At 44.3% G+C, this 19,184-nt stretch overlaps 1 protein-coding gene across 2 annotated transcripts in view; it reads left to right on the plus strand.

Moving 5' to 3' along the window:
- akap12b (A kinase (PRKA) anchor protein 12b) overlaps positions 1-19,184 on the plus strand; it is a 49,777-nt gene that overhangs the window by 26,651 nt on the left and 3,942 nt on the right. The window contains exons 1-2 of one of the 2 annotated variants that reach the window (XM_074616129.1): positions 9,654-9,914; positions 13,950-18,734. In XM_074616129.1, coding sequence (XP_074472230.1) covers positions 9,890-9,914; positions 13,950-18,730 — 4,806 coding nt within the window. In that variant the 5' untranslated portion in view covers positions 9,654-9,889 and the 3' untranslated portion in view covers positions 18,731-18,734. Of the gene's footprint in view, positions 1-9,653; positions 9,915-13,949; positions 18,735-19,184 lie in introns of those variants that run through there. The other variant, XM_074616128.1, reaches the window with a different exon arrangement.

Here is a 19,184-nt window from a genome sequence, read left to right on the forward strand (position 1 = left end):
TTTTTCAGCTGTTTAAAAAAACTGAGCCACCGGAAGGCACCTTAAGTTATGGGAACGTGTGATGGACAGTTTTTAACATTTTATAGACTAAACAATAAATGTATTCAGTAGAGACCATGGATGTTTAAAGAGGACTGGATACAGCGTTGAAGGCGGGGCCCCGTTTATTTCAGTGGGCTACCTCCGGGTCTGGAAAGTGAAACCAATGCAGAAGTGCCTTAAACTTGCATTCTTTCTAATAGCCACCAGGGGGCGACTCCTCTGGTTGCAAAAAGAAGTCTGATTGTATAGAAGTCTCTGAGAATGACCTTACTTCTCTCTTGATTTATTACCTCAGTAAACATTGTAAACATGAGTTTATGGTCTCAATCGCTAGTTTCAAGTCTTCTTCAATACAGCATGATGTTCATTTAGTTAATTATGGTCCCATTTAGAGTAAAATAGACCATAAACAGGGGATGATTTAGGGCGTGGCTACCTTGTGATTGACAGGTCGCTACCACGGCGTTGTCCAGTCTGGGAGTTGTCCGTCTTTTCATCTTACAACTTACAACCCTTTCACAATGTGTTTTCTGTTCATGAAAGTTAATTGTAGCATTTTGATTGCCTAAAAATGGCTTATTCATTATTCGGTTGTACTTCGCTCCACCCTCTAATGTCACTTTTGGTTGCAAAAAAAGAAGATGGCGACGGCCAAAATGCAGAGCTCGAGGCTTCAAAACGGCAGTCCAAAAACCAATGGGTGACGTCACGTTGACTATGTCCACTTCTTATATACAGTCTAGGATTCATTCTTATGAAATTTGCATCAGGTGATGGACACGGAAGTTGTAATTCCATGGTTTTGCCACTATATTGAATTGGCTTCAAAGCCTGGCACTCTCCCTGGGAACGTGGTGCAGACGTATTAATCAATAGCGAAAGCATGTAGTAGTTGCAACCCAACATACTGCAGCAGTCCAAGTGTGTCAAAAAGTCAGACAGGGGCGGCTAGTTAGCTCAGTCGGTAGAGCGAGCGCCCATGTATCGCCAAGGCTCAGTCCTAGCAGCGGTGGACCCGGGTTCGAATCCGGCCTGTGGTCCTTTCCGCATGTCATTTCTCTCTCTCCCCCTTTCCAACACTCTATCCACTGTCCTATCAATAAAATACTTAAAAATCACCCCAAAAAATAACTTTAAAAAAAAAAAAAAGTCAGACAGATACCAGATGTGTCAAGAATTGTCAGAAATGATCCACTAGAGTCTCTGTTTCCACTACAGTTTTATTTCTTTCATGGTTACAGGTGTTAACTTTTACGAGACGTACGTATTGCAGCCTGTGCGTGCGTACTGGAGGTGTGTGTGTGGATTCATGTGTGTGTGGCCAGGATGGACTTACTCAGGCTCGGCTCGTGGGACATACATAGTCGTGTTGCCAAAACGTTCATCATGCCTGTGGAAGGAACCTCACCCTTCACTTAAGCTCTGTCTGATCTCTGCCAATAAGGCTGTACAGTCATCATAACACAATCCAGCCGCCGGATTGTTCCTCTTGGATGTTTGCCCATATTCCTTTTACATTCCAGCTGACAAAACTCATTACAGCTTTCCCATTAAGATGTTCGTGTGCGTCTTTTTCTACTGTACTCACACTACTGGGAGGAATTCTTTTGTCCTTGGTTTATACTGTATTTGCGCAAATGCTGATCCATCAACTTAGTGCAAGACGTCAGAGGGATCTCTCCCCCTCAGAGAAGGGAGGTGATCCCAGAGGAAAGTGTTAGGGAGGCAGAGTTTTAGATTGGAGTGCTTAAAAGGCCCTCAGTCCCTTAAGATCCATCATTGTCCAGTCAGTAGTTCAATTACGTTCATCAGTGCACCATGTTTTATTCAGTCATTTGTTATGAAGAGGGAGCATGAAGGATACACTTCAGGGCAAGAGAGTATCTATTAGAAAGCTGTCATTTGTCAATTGCTGTCTCAGCCTCTAAACTGATCAGACAGAAAGCCTTTTTTCCCTCCTGGTCAAATACAATGGGCAGCTCTCAAGTGTTTCTGGTTACAGAAGCAACCTCAACAATGTTTTAGCTATTCAAATGAAGCTTGAGTAAGTTCAACAGACTACAACATCAGCAATAAGCAGATCAGCTGATGGCAAGCTAATGAAAAATCTTATCTCCAGCAGGCTCACTTAGCCTTGACACACATACCAAACATCCAACTCCCCTCGACCTCAGACGGCATAAACGTTTGTCATGATTTTACCATTAATTCCCTTGTGTTTTGCTCTATAGCTGATAGGGATGTCACGATGAGGACATTTTCCCACTGGTTAACACACTTGTGAGAATACCGGTGTTACCAATGACATATACAAATATTTTTACAAGAAAGATGACGCTCAATATCTGTAGAGCGCTTACTTTGATCTTTAACGTTGGATGGCTGTGTGTCTGGTCTCTCAGGTCGAGCTTTCGCTGCGGGGCCGCAGGTTTCCACCCGACGCCGCTGCACCGCGCCCACCAGCTGTGAACGCTCTGTCCTCCGCACAGCGAATGCCTCATTAACATTGGAGCATTGGAGCATTGGGTTTAAATCCAAAATATGGCCAAATAGGCACTTTTGCTTTTCACTTTGACACCAAGTCCTTCGCCATTTTCTTGTTTATCAATTCTTTCTCATCCCGTTTGTGTGTAATCTGACTCCTGCTACTCTGTGCTGTGAGACTCTGTATGGAGCAGACATTTTCACTTTCAGTTTGAAGCGTCCGTCGCCCGACTACACGATAACACAGCGCTGATACCGAAAATGAACAAAATGGATTTTATTTCTATAAAAAAAAGCAAAACAACGGTGAGGCTGGTGGGCAAGTAATGAAATCGGCGTATGCCTGAACACAGTGTAACACTGACTATCACGGCAAGCCTAAAAGCTAATCGTTGAAGCTATATTTATTAAACCTTCAACAGTGTAATAACATATTATTGTTTATCAGAGCCATATCACCGATAATGATTGTACTGCCTGGTTCTGGTGTAACAAGACAAGCCTCTGTGAGGCTATAGTTGGGCACAGCAGTGCTTTGAGCTAAACGCTAACATCAGCATGTTAATATATTTTGTAGGGAGTGCAGCCCTGTCACAACCAAATCATTTAACTAAACTAAACTCAAAAGTAGTGTCCCAGGTACAGAGGGCCTAAAATTACAGTAATAAGGTCAAACTCATGGTAGACTCTCACCAGGGCTCTCAGACCCCCCAGGACCCTCTCATCTCCGCAGGCTCTCCTCTCTCATCTTTCTCGGCATCAGGGAACCTAATCTACCTCCTCAACCCCTAACCTCCCCCAGGCACATGGAGGATTGAGAGAATGGACCAGGAATGCGACTGACCCCTCCTCCTCCTCCGTCTTTAATAGCGTTATGGCCCCTGTTGCAATGCAGCAAGTATCCATATGCTATAATAAGTCCGTTTTACCTTGCAACTAATGATACAGTCTTCTTTAAATACGTGCCAAGAATGTGTCAGTGAGGTGAGGTTTCTTTCACTTGTCTCCAATGCAAGAATTAAGTGTAATCTTCTCGGTGCTGGATACTCGATACTTGTTCCGCCCTGCCTTAAGTTACCCACATTTGTTTCTACAAAAGACTCAAAACAAGTAAGATTGTTGTGGAAACCAGTGGAATTACTCACTCGATTGACCGTAACAAGAGAAATTAGATTTAAGCACTCACAGTTGAGATTAAATGACCTGTTAAGATGAACCATTTTTGTGTGTAGATGAAGCACACATTAATGGATCTCTGCCAGATCTTAATGTTAAGCAGATTCATGCATGGGGTAAGGAGGATGGATATGCAGCCAGGAAGAGCATGAAGGATAAGAGCAATTGTTTTCATGAAATACATCTGGGGAGGGAGTGGGAACCTCTTTTTTGGCTCAGAGACAAGATGAGCCGCTTTTTGGGTTGAGCAACAACAAATTAGTTTTTTTTCCAGCCTGTTTCTACTAGTTGACACAAAGCTTTCATCTAGACTACCTTTGAATACACACAATCATTTGAAACGCGCATTTCTGTGGATCTCGTCGAACCGGCAAGCTGACAAGTCCTTTTCATTCATCTCTTTAGTGTTGCACTCGTTTGTAAATGTGGACCATTTCCAAGGCCTTTTAAAGCTCCGGAAGGGGCCTCTTTAGATCTACATTCATTTTCACGTTTCAGTCTGTACTGGAAGACAAGATGATGCATAACAACAACAACTGGAATGACAAATTGCTGGTGCAGATATGTCAGGAATGCAAGTTTAACAAATGGTAAAACTGGCTAAACATGCCCCTCTGGAAGAAAGACTTCACCCAAATTTAGCATTTTTGTCGTAGGACTTGAACTGGACAGCTAGGAAGACCAACAGTAACAGAAGCACACATACTTGATCTCAAATTTAATTGTTTCCAGTTGCGTGCAAGATAAGATTGATTTTTTGGAACCAACACCTTCTCTCTCAATGCTGAAAGCTGTAAACATGATCCTTCATTGTTTTACAGCAAAACTAAACAAAGGATGTTCACGAAATACTCAAACTTGAGACGTCACATCTACAGTGTTCATCTCATCACGCTACATCACGTTATGTGCAGACATAATGTCAGCAAGAAGAGGCGGAAGGGGTTGTTGTACAGACTGTGAAGTACAGAATGAAGTGTAATTCGAGGAAACGGGAAAAAGGAAGAGGAAACCGTGATGTCAAGAAATGACTGCGTTTCCTGTCCGACATTCTTATCCATCCCTCCGGCCCACACGCAAACCAGGAGGAGGGGTGGGATGTGGGCTCAAGGGGATAGAAGAGACAGAGGGGAAAGTGGTGGCGAAGGAGAGGGATTAAAGAGGACTGGAGTGTGGATTCGGGAGATAAAACCGAGGGTGTGAAAGGAGCGAAACAGAATTTAAAAATGGAGAAGAAAGGGAAGGTATTGAGTGAAAAATCTCTCTGATCTCGGGCAGTTTCACACACTCGCAGCCCTCGTTTCCCTTTCCTCCAATTATTTCAACATCATCCTATCCAGTTCTTGGAAGAGTAGGAGGCGTTTTTCGTCTGTGCTGTCCGATGATGTCATTCACTTCTTTACAGGCAACAAAAAGTCCCTCCGTCCAGCACCCCAACCCCCCACCCGCCCGTCCATTGAAGACCCCTCCTCAAACATTCCTGAACTGAGGCACGTTTTCTGATTTAGCGAGATATGTGGGGCGCCACACCCCCCCCCAGACTTGGCTCTGTGTTATCCTGACTCAACTGAGGTTTCAATACCAAATACACTCCCATTTTCATTTAGTGCTGTGATAGAAACCTATTTGAATTACATTAGCATTTATCTAATGAAAGGAAACAATTTAAAGTGACCCGTCAATATTCTGTCTTCCCCTTTTATTTCCAATTAAGTAACTTTAAGTTTCCACTCTGTCTGACAGTATTATATGCTACTTCTGTATCAGCTGGTTTCAGCTCTTAATTGAAGTTATACAATGTTTATACTGAGTACAATTTTCAAACCAAATCCATCATATTTATATGGCTGCACCATTTCATCAAATGTACATATCCCCTATGTCTTGTGCATAATTTTATACACATTTCTCCAAAGTTCAGCCTGACAATATTGAGATCTTTGGAAACTCTGGGATCTTCACTCGAACTTAGAGCGAATGCAATTACACTACAACTGATTTGATAATCGCTAAATCAGCTCTTTCTCATTCCCAGGGCGTCAAATACCGCCGCTTTGTCAAAGAAGTCAGAGTTTAAAATGGTTTTCCATTTCAATGTAAACCCATCCGCAGCTGGGGTGACTTAGTTTAAAGAGCGAAAGAGAACACATCAGGCAGGTGGGAGGGTCCAACAAACACAGGGCTTTCATCCAGGCGACCGCTGTTAGTGTCCCGTGCGTTAAGTTTCAATTTCACGTTACAATCCGCTGTTTGTTTGTGTCCCGTGTTCACATCAAGTCACATTTTCACTGTAAAAACGTAGTAATTTTAAGCCCAACCTGTGATGGTCACTTGCCACTCACCAGGCTGGTTGAGTTAATTATCTCGGAGGAGAGGCAGATGTGGAGCCTTATTGTCCTGATGAGGATCAGGTGGTTGAAGCCTATATCTACCGCTGGTTTCAGGGCTCAGGTGCTGACTCATTGTGTCTTTGTCAGAGGTAGTGAGAGTGCTGTCTTGTTTATGCTCTATCTGTATAGGGGTATGTGAATCTGCAGAAGTACCATGAACCTATCTGTGGGATTCGCTCACCATTTAGCTTCTTCTCCGCGCTGGAGTCTCTTAGAGTGGGTTAAGTCTGTGTGGCCTGCCTTCGCTGGTTCTTTTGTTTCATTTATGTTCTAGTCAGCTGCTCGGCAGCAGTGTTTTAGTTTGAGTCTTTTCAAGATATATTGAGTGTAGAGAGCTTTCCGTTTAGGCCTGTTTTCATTTGGTGTTTCCCCCTCTCCCTTTAAATCGCTTGCGATTTTTGTGGTTATCCTTTGGGATTAACTTTTACATCCCCCTGGTCCGCAATTGCGTCCCTCTCCTCGTTTCCCTGACAGAACCATGTTGTTTTTTCCTAAACCTAAGTGGTTTTGTCGCCTAAACCTAAGCAATTGTTGTTTTTGTTTAATTCACAACATTAACAATGTGTTTACTGTGACTGAAAAGTGACACCAAGCGGTCTGACAAAGCGTCAGTATGTGACGAGTTGGGATGAGAATGTGTTGGAATAATTGTTTAAGTGATTTCTCTAAACAAAAATGGCAAAAAAGATTCAGACATTCCAGCCTCTCAAATGTGAATATTTTATCATTTCCTTCTCTCTTATCATAGTAAATTGAATATCTATGAGATTTGGACTGTTGATCAGTCAAAACAAAACATTTTAAAATGTCACAATGGGCTCTGGGAACTTGTGATGGGCATTTCATGAAAATATGCATTAGTTGGAGCCCTAATTGAATTTAAAATAAATTTGTTTGAGATTTGTGTTTGGCTTCAGATTAGTTTTAAATGACCAGGCCACAGTAGGTCTGTAGGGTTCAAGTGCTTAATCAAATGTGACCAAAAAGGATGACTGAGAAGAAAAAAACATTCATGTGAACGAAGAAAACTAGATTAGTGGTTTATATTTAGTCCTCTGGGAAAATCAGGCCAAGGCAACACATTTGTTAGCAGGATTAAAGTCAGAGCTGGTTATTATTCTCGTATGATTTGTTGATAATAAAGTTTTTTTTTAAATGCCAGCCTTGTCCTGTAACTCCAGGATGAACCATATGGATTCTTTGTGACAGTATTTCCCATAGAGCTCAGAGTAGCCTGAAGCTGTGCCTAAATTCAGATCGTTCAGTATGTATGGAAGTCCAGGAATGTGACTGATGTGAGTGAGTCATATGAAGGAAGTTGGGAGGGGAAAGGAAGATGTGGGCCGACCCAACAGAGGTACTCTCATCAAACTCTAAATTCCCATCGGTCTGACTCACTGTCCACTCAGCATAATAATACAGTACTATCATAGTGGGCATTATATAGTACAGAGAGTGCAATACCCACCAGATGAGTCACTGCAATAACAGAACGCCTCACTGGTGTGTCAGAATGAAAGTCTTAGTAAATGACTGTGATCAAATGAAAGGCCGATAGTATTTCACTCCTAACTTGCTGCTATTAATGTGGAATTAAATAATATACTTAGACTTAAAATGTGTAACTAAGTTACTAAGACTAGAGAAAAGAGCAGAAGTGACGACATACAAAGCCTACTTTGTGTTTATCCATAATGTTATGAAGAACTTTCTCCTGAAAATATTATATCTCATTAGATCTGTGGCTGTTTTCTGTCCTTGCCCCCCTCAATTCCTCTTTTCTCACTCCTGCCAGCTCTGATAAAAAACCATGAAACCTTCCATTCATGGGCATTGATCTCGGTATTCACGGCTCTCTCAATTCAATGGACCTGAAGAAACTCACAGGAAGTGGTGCCTGATAAAGAGAAAACAAGATGATTTGTTTCGCCTACATTTTGTCCCAGAGCTTTCCTTGGTTGTCTTGTTTTGACCTAATTTGATTTGAAGTTGCCGTCCGTTTGCACTTAAGAAATGGAGAAAATGTCCAGTTTTAAGAAGTAAGAAAAACACAAAAAACATATTGTACTGATGGTTTTCCTTTTGCATGCAAAGACACTGTGGACACGTCACTAATCTAGCACCTGGAGCTGACACTTTGCTTGATTATTGCATATAGTATATACTGTATTCTGATTACGGTGCCCACATTTAAAAGCATACACTCTTTGGGTGAGGGGTCCTTTCAGACGGTACTTCATTACCACTGTTATCACCTATTTGGGAGCTTTCTGGAGGGAATTCACACATTCCTCCGGGACAATGCAGAAGTGTGACAGATCTGATTATGCTGGTATTTACCTGAGGATTTATCTGCATTCCTGCTAGCCTCCCCCATCCCCTACCCCCCCTCAGACAAAAGCTGAATTAAATGTGTCTGCATTGGCGTAATTGAGAGGGGCCTATTAACATTCACAGGGGGCAGGCGGTAACCCGATGGCACCCCCGTTCATGTTAGGTTTGAGTTTAGGCCTTTGGTATGAACTTTGCCTCAAACAGGAATATGTTTGAAGAGTTTTGGGACCGTGCAATGAAGTAAGATTTGCTATAGAGCTGCAGCGATTAATCGATTAGTTTGTCAACTATTACATTAATCGGCAGCTATTTGGATAATCAATTAATCGGTTTGAGTATTTTTTTTCTTCTTAATGTGAATATATTTGGGTTTCTTTACTGCTCGATGGCACTAAACTGAATATCTTTGGACAAAACAAGACATTTGAGGACGTCATCTTGGGTTTTGGGAAACACTGATCAACATTTTTCACCATTTTCTGACATTTTATAGATCAAACAACTAATCGAGAAAATATTCGCCAGGTATATCCGGCAAAGAAAATAATCGTTAGTTGCAGCCTTAAATTAGTATTTTATCAATTTTGCTTTAAAGAACTGGGATTTGGGAACTCAAAATCAACCATTTCTAAATGTAAAATCCAAAACTCCTAAGTGAAATCCTGAAATTCCCCTTGGGTTGCCTCTGTCAACATTGCTCCACGACTAGTGACATGAGCCATGAGATACGGGGGAGAGCCTGGTTGCCTCCAGAAAAATGGGGGAGTAGAAAGGAGAGAAGATGGGAAGGGAGCTGTTTTTCAGTTGGTGTTTGTGAGAAAGTGCCTTTTCAGGACACATGAGTATTAAGGCCACAGACTGTAGGAGACTGTACCCCCCCCCTCCCCCCCCCCTACCTTCCCCCATTATCCTCCAGAGAAACAATGTGTATGAGTTTGTCTGTATGAAACAGCATGAGGAATTAAGGGAGGGGGGTTTTATGGACATGTACAATAGTTGCTGTTTTCTGGAAGGGAAAGGTGACAAATGCTTCCTTGAAAAATCACATGATGAGCTCCAGTCATCCCGGCTGGACAGTGAGCTCTGAGGGAGGAGGGGGAGCAGATGAGGAGGGGGAGGGGGAGGAGGAGGAGGGGGCTCATTCAGAACAGCTGAAGAAAGGAGAGGGAGGTGGGAGGAAGAGGGAGGCAGGGGTGGTCCCAGCATGACATGTGTGTCAGTCTGTTGAAATGTGTGTGGAGCCCTCTCTGCTGTTCATACTGGCTGAGAAGCGCTGGAAGAGAGAGACAGCCTCTGCACTCAGACTGAGTTTACTAGTGAAGACCGAGCCACGAAGCGAACAGATTTTTACTGAGTGTGCACAGAAGTGAAGGAAAACTAATTTTTCAAATATATTTTTTAATCATCTAAAAATTGTAAATCTTTTGTAATTTTTTTAAAGAGATTTTTTGGACTTTTACCAAATGCTTGGGACAATAACTTTAACAGGTAAGAACAATGATTCACTAAAGTCTCATTAATTAAAATGTTTCTCTTTAACTTTGCTAAAAATGTATGACTGCTCTACTTTAAAGTATCAATATAATTTAAGTTGAAACTAGTCATTTTTTCAGGATGTGCCTGAAACCCAAAGCAGTGGTTTCTCCTCACATGAGTGACTATAGCTGAAGGCATTGTTGTCCTGAGGGTGTGGTTAGTTAGCATAGGGGTTTGTAGATGCTCTGACTTGGTGGGTGATGGTTTTGCTTTGGCCAATACAGAGCCTCATCATGTATGTAGAAAGTAAAATCATGTTTAAATGCTGTCTCATTTCATTAACTTTTATTTTACTCTGTTTATGAGCTTAAATTTAAAAGTGTATCATCAAGTGTTCCTTCATCATTCTTGTGCATCACCAGCGTTACAGAATCTACAAGAAAACATCCCCCTTTTTCATCCCCTTTAGTAGCCAAGCCTGTTTATCGACTGTACTACAGATACCACCCAGTGTACCATCTCTGGCCAAGTGGGTGCCCTGAACTCTGACGTATACGTCCTTTACTACGGCCAAACTTATTGTTGGGAAAAGAATTTCACACAGTGACAGCTGCCAGATAGAAGATGCATTTATAGAAACATTTTCAAAGCCCTACTTTTAGCTCACATCACCGTGTGAGCCAGCTCCTTGTGTCCCATCATGTGAAGTGTTTCATTAGATTAGAGTGGGATCCTAATTCCCAGTGGGGTTATTCAGCTTAGCCACAGAAGGTAGGGAGGGAGGAGAGAGGGGGGGCGTATGAAATTAATTGCATGCCAAGTTTGATTCTTCTCCAGGTCATAACTGGGAGTGATGGTTCAAAATGAGCAGGTCGGGAATGTTTTGCTTGGTGGTGACCTCAGGTTTTTGTTCTCTGCACATGAATGAGATACCAAAGCACTGATAAATATTTGCGTTTTGCTGTGGGCTAATTCACATCAGACTTGATGGAGATAAACGGTGCAACCAGTGGGTATTGTCGATGTGTCTGGTCCCTCGGAGCCTCGGAGACGCTTTGACCACACCTTTGATACAGAGAGGGGGCGCTAGTATGGGGTCTGTTGGGGGAGGGTGTGGGGGGGATGCCCTCTTTTTAACTGACTTCTTTTGTTTAAAGGGCTTCTGCTCCAGACTGATAATTACAACAAGGATTTGCATATATTTGGCAAAGTTTGTAAATAGTGTATAGAAAGAATAGCTGCCATTCAGCTGCCCCCCCCCCCCCCCCCCCCCCCCGCTCGTCTCAAACGACACACAAACACACACTAGTGCTGCAACAGCCACAACAGAAACATTATCTGATCTCACTGGAGACTGGAGTAGATTTACAACAATCATCTTTTGGCTGCGGCGATGATATTTAATACGAGAGCATCGCCTTACTAGATGCTTTCACACTGGCACACAAACAACGGCGGCAGAGAGAAGCATTTCAACTATGAATGTTTGTGTCTGAGATATGTAACACCCTCTAAAGTGAGTTAGGGCTTCGGCCCCGGGGCATACCTTCATCTCCTAACTGTCCCCTCCTCGCCCCCTGTAGCCTCACCACTCACACTCACATTCTTTCTGGTACAGTCGTTATTCAAAACACCCACCCTCCTCCACCTCACATTAACCGCCCCCCACCGCAAACCAAATCAATCTAGTTGTGTGCCTGTTAAAAAAAAAGAAAGAAGTTGGGCCGGAAAACAAAGATCAAAAAGACCAGAGAGATGCCAGTAGTCTGTTAAATCAACATGAGTCCTGTTTTATTATCCATCTAGATACACATGGCTTCGTCTGGCTTACCAACAGTGCGAACCCTCCCACATACACCCAGACGTCTTCATTCAAAAGCCTCTGTACTGCACCATCATTGAAAACAGCCTAGAGGAGCTGGTGTAATTATGTACACTAACTATTATTGAGCTGAATTTGTTTTTCATATTAGATGAGCACAGACTGCTCTTTATATGGCGTTTGTTGTTCTTATGGTTTTACTTGCTTGCTTAACAACCGCGTGATTGGACCCTGAAAATAACACCTATGTGAGAGACTGCCATGCGACACTGCTGTATTTTATAAATCACCCTTTCTTTATTCATGTTTACACCAATTTGGTCAAGTCAGCAATCTTCTCCCAAGCTGCTGTGTGTCTTGATAATAGAAAAGTTGACCACCCCCCTTCCTTTATTTTGGGAGGCCAGAGAGGGTTAGAAGGCTATTGTGTTTGTCTTGGGATGGGGGGTGGGTCCCCATCCATCCTGCTGTGGTGGAATTTGGGTCAAGGAGATTGGGACTTTTTTTTTTTTACTTTAAGGAGGGGTAATCGTAGTAGAGGCCTGTATTGTTTGGTTTGAATCCTACAGTCGAGACACAGTTTGACCGAAAAACAAACAAACATTCTTGAAGTCCCCTGGCATTTAAATTGAGCTTATGTTTAGAGCATCTTAAAATAATCTTCCCAAACACAGACTGAACAGCATAGCTCGCATTCCTCTCAAGTCAAATCTATACATAAGATATGGGCGTGCCCTGACTAATTACTACTAACATTAGTGTATGAAAGCACTTCTTTATTTTAAATTTAGTGTGAAACACATCAGTGTTTTGTGAGGTTTTACATCATTTCTAGACAAAATATTTTTTCTATTTTAATGGTAAAATATTCCAGGAATGCAGTGCTACTGGGTGAAGCTTCATGCCTATAATTTGGGAAAAGGATGTGGACACATGTGGGCGCGTAGTTTTACATTTTTGTGTGAGACAAGAACCATCTTTCACAGATTTGTTTACAAACTGAATCAAATGATCATAGTAGATACTATAACGAAACTGGGAATTGGGATCAAATACATTGTTTTTTACATTGCATTTTTATAAAGCTGCGCTGTCTTAGTCGATTAGTCGATTAATCGGTCATTTTGGTCTTAGTTGACTATGATTTCTTTAGTCGAATAGTATGCTTTTTTCATGCTGAATGACTCATATCTAGGAAACTTATGAGCATATCTCTGGTAAACACAAGATTTAAAGTGGTGCTTTTGTGTGATTCTTTGTGGAGTTTCACAGATCTGTCGATTAAATCAACTAATCCTTTAGTCGACAAAATTGTGCAAGTGTTAGACGACTAAGAATTTCTTTGGTCGAGGACAGCCCTGCCTTTTTGTGAAGGAAGTTAAGTCCCACAGTGTGCATGGTTTTAGGGGAGTGCATGTGTGTCTTTGTGTTTCCCAGTGTGTGTAATCAGGTAAGCTGATAGCTAGGCATTAAAAGGCCTGGGAATTTGTTTTGAGAGTCCAGGGGTATCAGATGTGAGGTTGTCCAGACTGTAGTGAGATCTGAGGAGAAAAGAAGAAAAGCTGCAAACACTGGCAGGTCGTCATCCCCCATACACCCTCTTCTGTCAAAACACAGATAGACATGGCAGGCAGATATTGTGTGTATGTGTTGTGTATGTGTGTATGTGTCTCTTATCTCAGCTGATAATACAGCATCTCTCTTACATTTGTATAACTACCAGGGAATTGAATAAGTGATCCAGTTTAACCATCAAAAGAAAGTCGAAGTGGTTCTCACACAATGCACCATTGCAAGGTTGTGTTATAGGTCTGGCGTGTTTACTTAGCCCAGGATTAGCTGGGCCAAATTGCAATCTAATTTTCTAATAAGTCCTATGCTTGATAAAATCTGCTCAAGGGGTCGGCATCTCAGCAAATACTTTCTGTACAACGTCTTTGATTAAATGCAGATGGCAATGAGACATTCTCCTGTTTCTCCTCAGAGTAATCACATAGAGATTTTTATTGAATGCAGATTGGTTTCCTAATGATTTCATTACCCAAATATGTTGAATTGCAAGTTACAAATCGTAGCTCTCGTCAGCAATTTCATTTGAATGTCATGGGAACATCATTAGTGATGTTTCTGTAGCACAGTGGGAGCTTTAAGAGGAAATAGTAAAACTGAAGCAAGAAAACCGATCAATATCTTCATCAAAGCTGCTTCTTTTCTTGTCATTTCAGTTGGCCAGCCAGATGGTGTGGCTCAGAAGGAGGAGGCTCCTGAGACCATGGACACCATCCAGGGTGAAGTGGCTCCTCAAGTGAACGGCGAGAAAGTGGAGAAAGAGTCGCCTGATGCCAACGACATCTCCGCTGTTGAGGAGAAAGCAGCTGAGGAGAAACCCGATGAAGCCAGCGAAGTGGGCTTCAAGAAGATCTTCCGCTTTGTGGGCTTTAAGTTCACGCTGAAGAAGGACAAAAGTGAGGAGAAAGACCCTGTGAAGCTGCTGACAGTCAAAGATAAAGAAGGAGAGGAGGTTAGTGGGACTGATGAGCCTACAAAGGAGGAAGAAGCTGCCACTGCTGAGGAGAATGGCACAACTGAAGAAAAGGAGACGGATACAGAGGCGTCTACTCCTGAGGCTGAAGTCATTAAAGATGAAGCTGAAACCACCGATGCTCCTGCTGAAGGCACTGCTGCTGAAACTACTGATGAAGCAGTTAAGGATGAAGGAGCTGAGAAGGAAGAAACAACTCTGTCCCCCTTCAGGAAGCTCTTCAGTGGAGGACTCTTCTCTAACCTGAGAAAGAAAGCCAGCATCAAGAAGCCAAAAGAGGAGGAAGACAAGGAGGCAGCTGTTGAGGAGGAGGCAGCCAAGACAGAAGAAACTGCTGCTGTGGAGGAAAAGGAAGAGAAGGATGAGGTGGAGCAAGAAACTAAAGAGGAGGCACCAGCAACTCCAGAGGAAGTGAAATCAGAGACTGCCCCAGAGCCAGAGGTCCCTGTTGAACCCTCAGCTGCTACTGATGAGACCAAACCAGAGGAGGAAAAGGCTGAACCTAGTGCTGAAGAGGAGAAGGCTCCAGCAGAGGTGACGTCTGAGGCTGAGCTGCTGTCATCACAGGAGAAGGCTAAACCCCAGGGAAGCCCCCTGAAGAAGCTCTTCACTGGAGCTGGCTTGAAGAAGCTCTCAACTAAGAAACAGAAGAACAAGAAAGACGCTGAAGCGAAGGCTGCTGAGGCGAAGGCTGCTGAGGCGAAGACCGCCGAGGCGAAGACTGCAGAGGCGAATACCGCCGAGGCAAAGACCGCCGAGTCTGGGGAGCAGGCAGCTGAGCAGCTTCAATCCTCCACCGAGTCAGCAGAGGCTCCAAAAGCCGACAGCGGGCCCTCATCTCCCGAGGAGTCAGGAGAGCACGTCATTGCTGTGGAGGTGACCCAGAATGAGTCCAGCCAAGAGACAGATGGTGAAGTTGCCTCTGATGGAGAGAAGAAAAAAGAGGGCATCATTGCCTGGTCCTCCTTCAAGAAACTAGTAACACCCAAGAGGCGCGTAAAAAGGTCATCTGAGAGCGAAGATGAAGCCACAGCTGAGAAACAAGCAAAGTCAGCCACGCTGTCCTCTTCTGAGAGTGCCCCGTTAGCAGATAAGAGTGTTGAGGAGGAGGCTAAGGAGGATAAGCCAACTGAGGAAGAGCCAAAGACTGAAAACACTGAGAAACTGGTCAGCAGCACTGAGGAGCCCAAGAAGAAAATGGACACCTCTGTCTCCTGGGAGGCTCTGATGTGTATGGGTGGACCCAAAAAGAGGACTAGGAAGACCTCTGATTCTGACGATGAGGAGACCAAGGTTGAAGAGGAATCAGTAGCAGCAGTGGTAGAAGGGGAGCAGGAGGAAAAAACTGAGGCTGCCCTTGTCACTTCCCAAAACACAGAGAGTGATGGAGAAGTTGTTTCTTCCCCTGAACCCGCTGAGAGAGAGTCCACCTGGGACACACTGAAACGCATGGTTATGTCGAAGAATAAGGCCAAAGCCGAGGAGAAGCCTGAGGAGATGGCAGAACAAGTCCAATCAGACGGTGAAGCACCAAAAGACGAGTCGTCGTTCTCTTTGAGGAAGCTCTTCCCTGGACGCAGAAAGAAGAAGGCTGACAAACAAGCCTCTACTGAGCAGAGCGAGGACGACTCTGACACCCCAGCTGTGGTTCCTCTCTCAGAGTATGAAGACCGGGTTGAAGCTGTTGAAGCTGTTGCAGCTGTTGAAGCTGAACAGGAAGCACCAGCAGAACCTGCTGAAGCCCAGGTTAAAGTATCCACTGAAGATAGATCCCCTTCATGGATCCAAGCCACTGTCGAGGACGGCGATGATAAACCTGATCAGCTGAGTGACATCCCAGAGGAGGCTGAGAACGCTGCCACGCCAAAGTCTGTTGACACCGACATCGCAGAAGATGAGGACAAGGATATTCTGTTGACTAGAGCTCCTGGACGCACGGGGCGCAGACTGTCCACGGCTGAGGTGATGCCTGTCGCTCAAGCTCCATCTGCAGAAACCACTCCTGTTCCTCAGGGGCCCAAGCCGGAGAGCGCAGAGGAGGTGATGGAGAGCATAGAGGCCCAAATTAGTGCAATTCCACCCCAGACAGATGTGGCTGTTGAAGCTGTACTAGTAGAGGTACTTTCTGAGAAAACAGAGTATGAACCACCAACTGAGCAGGCAGAGTCCAAGACAAATTCCATCCTGGAGCCACACGCTCGTGAGGAGGCCATGGCTATCTGCACTGGCCTGGGAACCAAGGAGATTGCCAAAGTAGCTCTGGAGAAACCCGCGATGCCCATCATAGAGAGCGTGGCCGTGATCCGTGACTGTGTAAGCACAGAGGTGTCGGTGGAAGATAAGCCAGCAAATGCAGAGGAAGCCATTGCCGCAGAAAATGAAGTGCTCATGTCCCAAGTGCACCAAGTAGAAACCATGGAGCTTGAGCCTGTTGTTGAAAGTTCACAGAGCGACTTGTCAAACGTTCAAGCAGCCAGTGAGGGCCACGAACCTGCGATTGAGAATGTTGGACTTGTCAGCGCTGTTCTGGAGGAGTCCGAAATCATTCAGTCTACCACCATGAGCGAGAACTCCGTCAGGACAGTTGATCCCATTGCACCAACATCCGAAACAGCTGTTTGCACCCAGAGCGTAGAAGTCACCGAGCTAATTGTAGAGACCAAGGAAGTGAAGATGGATTTGGAGCAGCTTGCTGCCACCGAAGAAAATACTATAAAGGAGGTAGCTCAGTATGCAACTGCAGAGATTGCCTCCACCATAAGTGCAACCACAAAGACCACCATCACAGAGGAGACCGAGCCAATCATCCCTGTAGTTGAACCAACCGAGGGGGTTGTTATCGCCCAAGCAGTGGTCCTTGTGGCCCCAGCGGCTCCGGTGACCATGGAAAATGCATCAGAGCCAGTCGGCGATGAATCAATCGAGGTGCAGGAAACCAAGGAGGAGGTTGCAGTTGAAGAGACTGTGGAGGCTACTACCGCTCAGACAGCAGAGTCGGAGATCAGTGAAGTGACAGAGGAGATCAGTGAGAAGACGGAGGAAGTCAAGGAAGACGTCCAGCCGACCACTGAAGTGACTGAGGAGATCAGTGAGAAGACGGAGGAAGTCAAGGAAGACGTCCAGCCGACCAGTGAAGTGACTGAGGAGACCAGCGAGAAGACAGAGGAAGTCAAGGAAGACGTCCAGCCGACCAGTGAAGTGACTGAGGAGACCAGCGAGAAGACAGAGGAAGTCAAGGAAGACGTCCAGCCGACCAGCGAAGTGACTGAGGAGACCAGCGAGAAGACAGAGGAAGTCAAGGAAGACGTCCAGCAGACTAGCGAAGTGACTGAGGAGACCAGCGAGAAGACAGAGGAAGTCAAGGAAGACGTCCAGCCGACCAGTGAAGTGACTGAGGAGACCAGCGAGAAGACAGAGGAAGTCAAGGAAGACGTCCAGCCGACCAGTGAAGTGACTGAGGAGACCAGCGAGAAGACAGAGGAAGTCAAGGAAGACGTCCAGCAGACTAGTGAAGTGACTGAGGAGACCAGCGAGAAGACAGAGGAAATCAAGGAAGACGTCCAGCCGACCAGTGAAATTGAGGCTCAGAGCATGGTCATTGCTCAAGCTGTCATTCAGGAAGCCATGGATAAAGTTTCAGAAGACGTGCCTGAATCCAAAAAGCCCACCGACCCAACACCAGTCCAGGCTGAAGCAACAACAGAGAACGAGATCACAACAGAGACCCCTGTTATCTTCGACACCCCCGTTGCAGTCGTCTGCGAAAAACCAGCACCAAAGTCACCTCAGGTGCTCCATGTCGCCATGGAGGTCACTGAAACAATCCCAGTAGAGGTTACAAAGAGCCTCGATGCCTCTGTAGAGGAGGTGGAGGAGAAGAAACCAGAAGAAGGGCTGAAGAAAGCTGTGGAGGTAAACGTAAGTGAAGAAACTGTCGTAGTGGAAGAAGTGGTGGAGATAAAGGCAGAGAGTGGGAGATGTGAGGAGCAGGTCAAGGAGGAGCAGAGCAAAGAAGTTGCAGAGGTTCAGGAAGCAGATGTAAAAGAAGAAGCAGCTGAGGAAGTGGAACCAGAACCAGAGGAAGCAAAGTCAGAGCAGAACAAAGAGAAAGTGCTTGAGGTTCACATGCCAGTCCAAGTGGTCCTGCAGACGGCGCAGGTGTTTGAGGAACCGTCGGTGGAAGAAGAGGCCGCGGTAGAGTTTGACAGCAACGGCCCCGTGACTGAAGACGCAGGCGTAAAAGCTAAGAGCGCCGCAAGTGAAAGCAAACTCCCAACGCTGTCCGAAGAACCCCAAGCGACGGCTTCAGCAGAGGTTCCCGCTTCCAGCCAAGTCACAGAGCCAGAGACGCAAGAAACACCGTCGGGAAAGTGTGCGGAAGTGATGGCGCAGGTGATCGAGGTGATCGAGGAGGCCGTGAAGGAGATCGAGCCTGTGTCCACAGAGATCACAGCAGCATCATGAGCAGGTGAGACTGATCTTGCACCAATGGGTAACACTTTATGATAAACATCATTAATGAATGGTAAATTGAAAGTTAATTAAACTTCAGTTAATAGTTATTTTGCTGTTAAACAATGACATTATAATCATCAGTTGCAACTTTATAATAACCATCCAAATAATGTTTATAGGTGGTTTACAAACCAATTATTAACAATTAAGTGCTAAAAATATCTGTCTATGTAATGTTTATAGATGTTTTACAAACAATTTACTTTAAGGTTTACAAATCAGTTGGTTATCATTAACAAATATTTAATATAGTAGATAATGTTATATTGTGTGCAACAATAAACTGTTAAAATAACAAATTATAGCATTACTAATAATTAGTAAACATTATTAATTATTATTTTGTTTGTTAAAAATAACATAACTATTAACTAAAGTTTAATAAACAACATCAATTTACCAT

This window comes from Sebastes fasciatus, chromosome 18 (genome assembly GCF_043250625.1).
Source record: "Sebastes fasciatus isolate fSebFas1 chromosome 18, fSebFas1.pri, whole genome shotgun sequence".
Lineage (NCBI taxonomy): Eukaryota > Metazoa > Chordata > Actinopteri > Perciformes > Sebastidae > Sebastes > Sebastes fasciatus.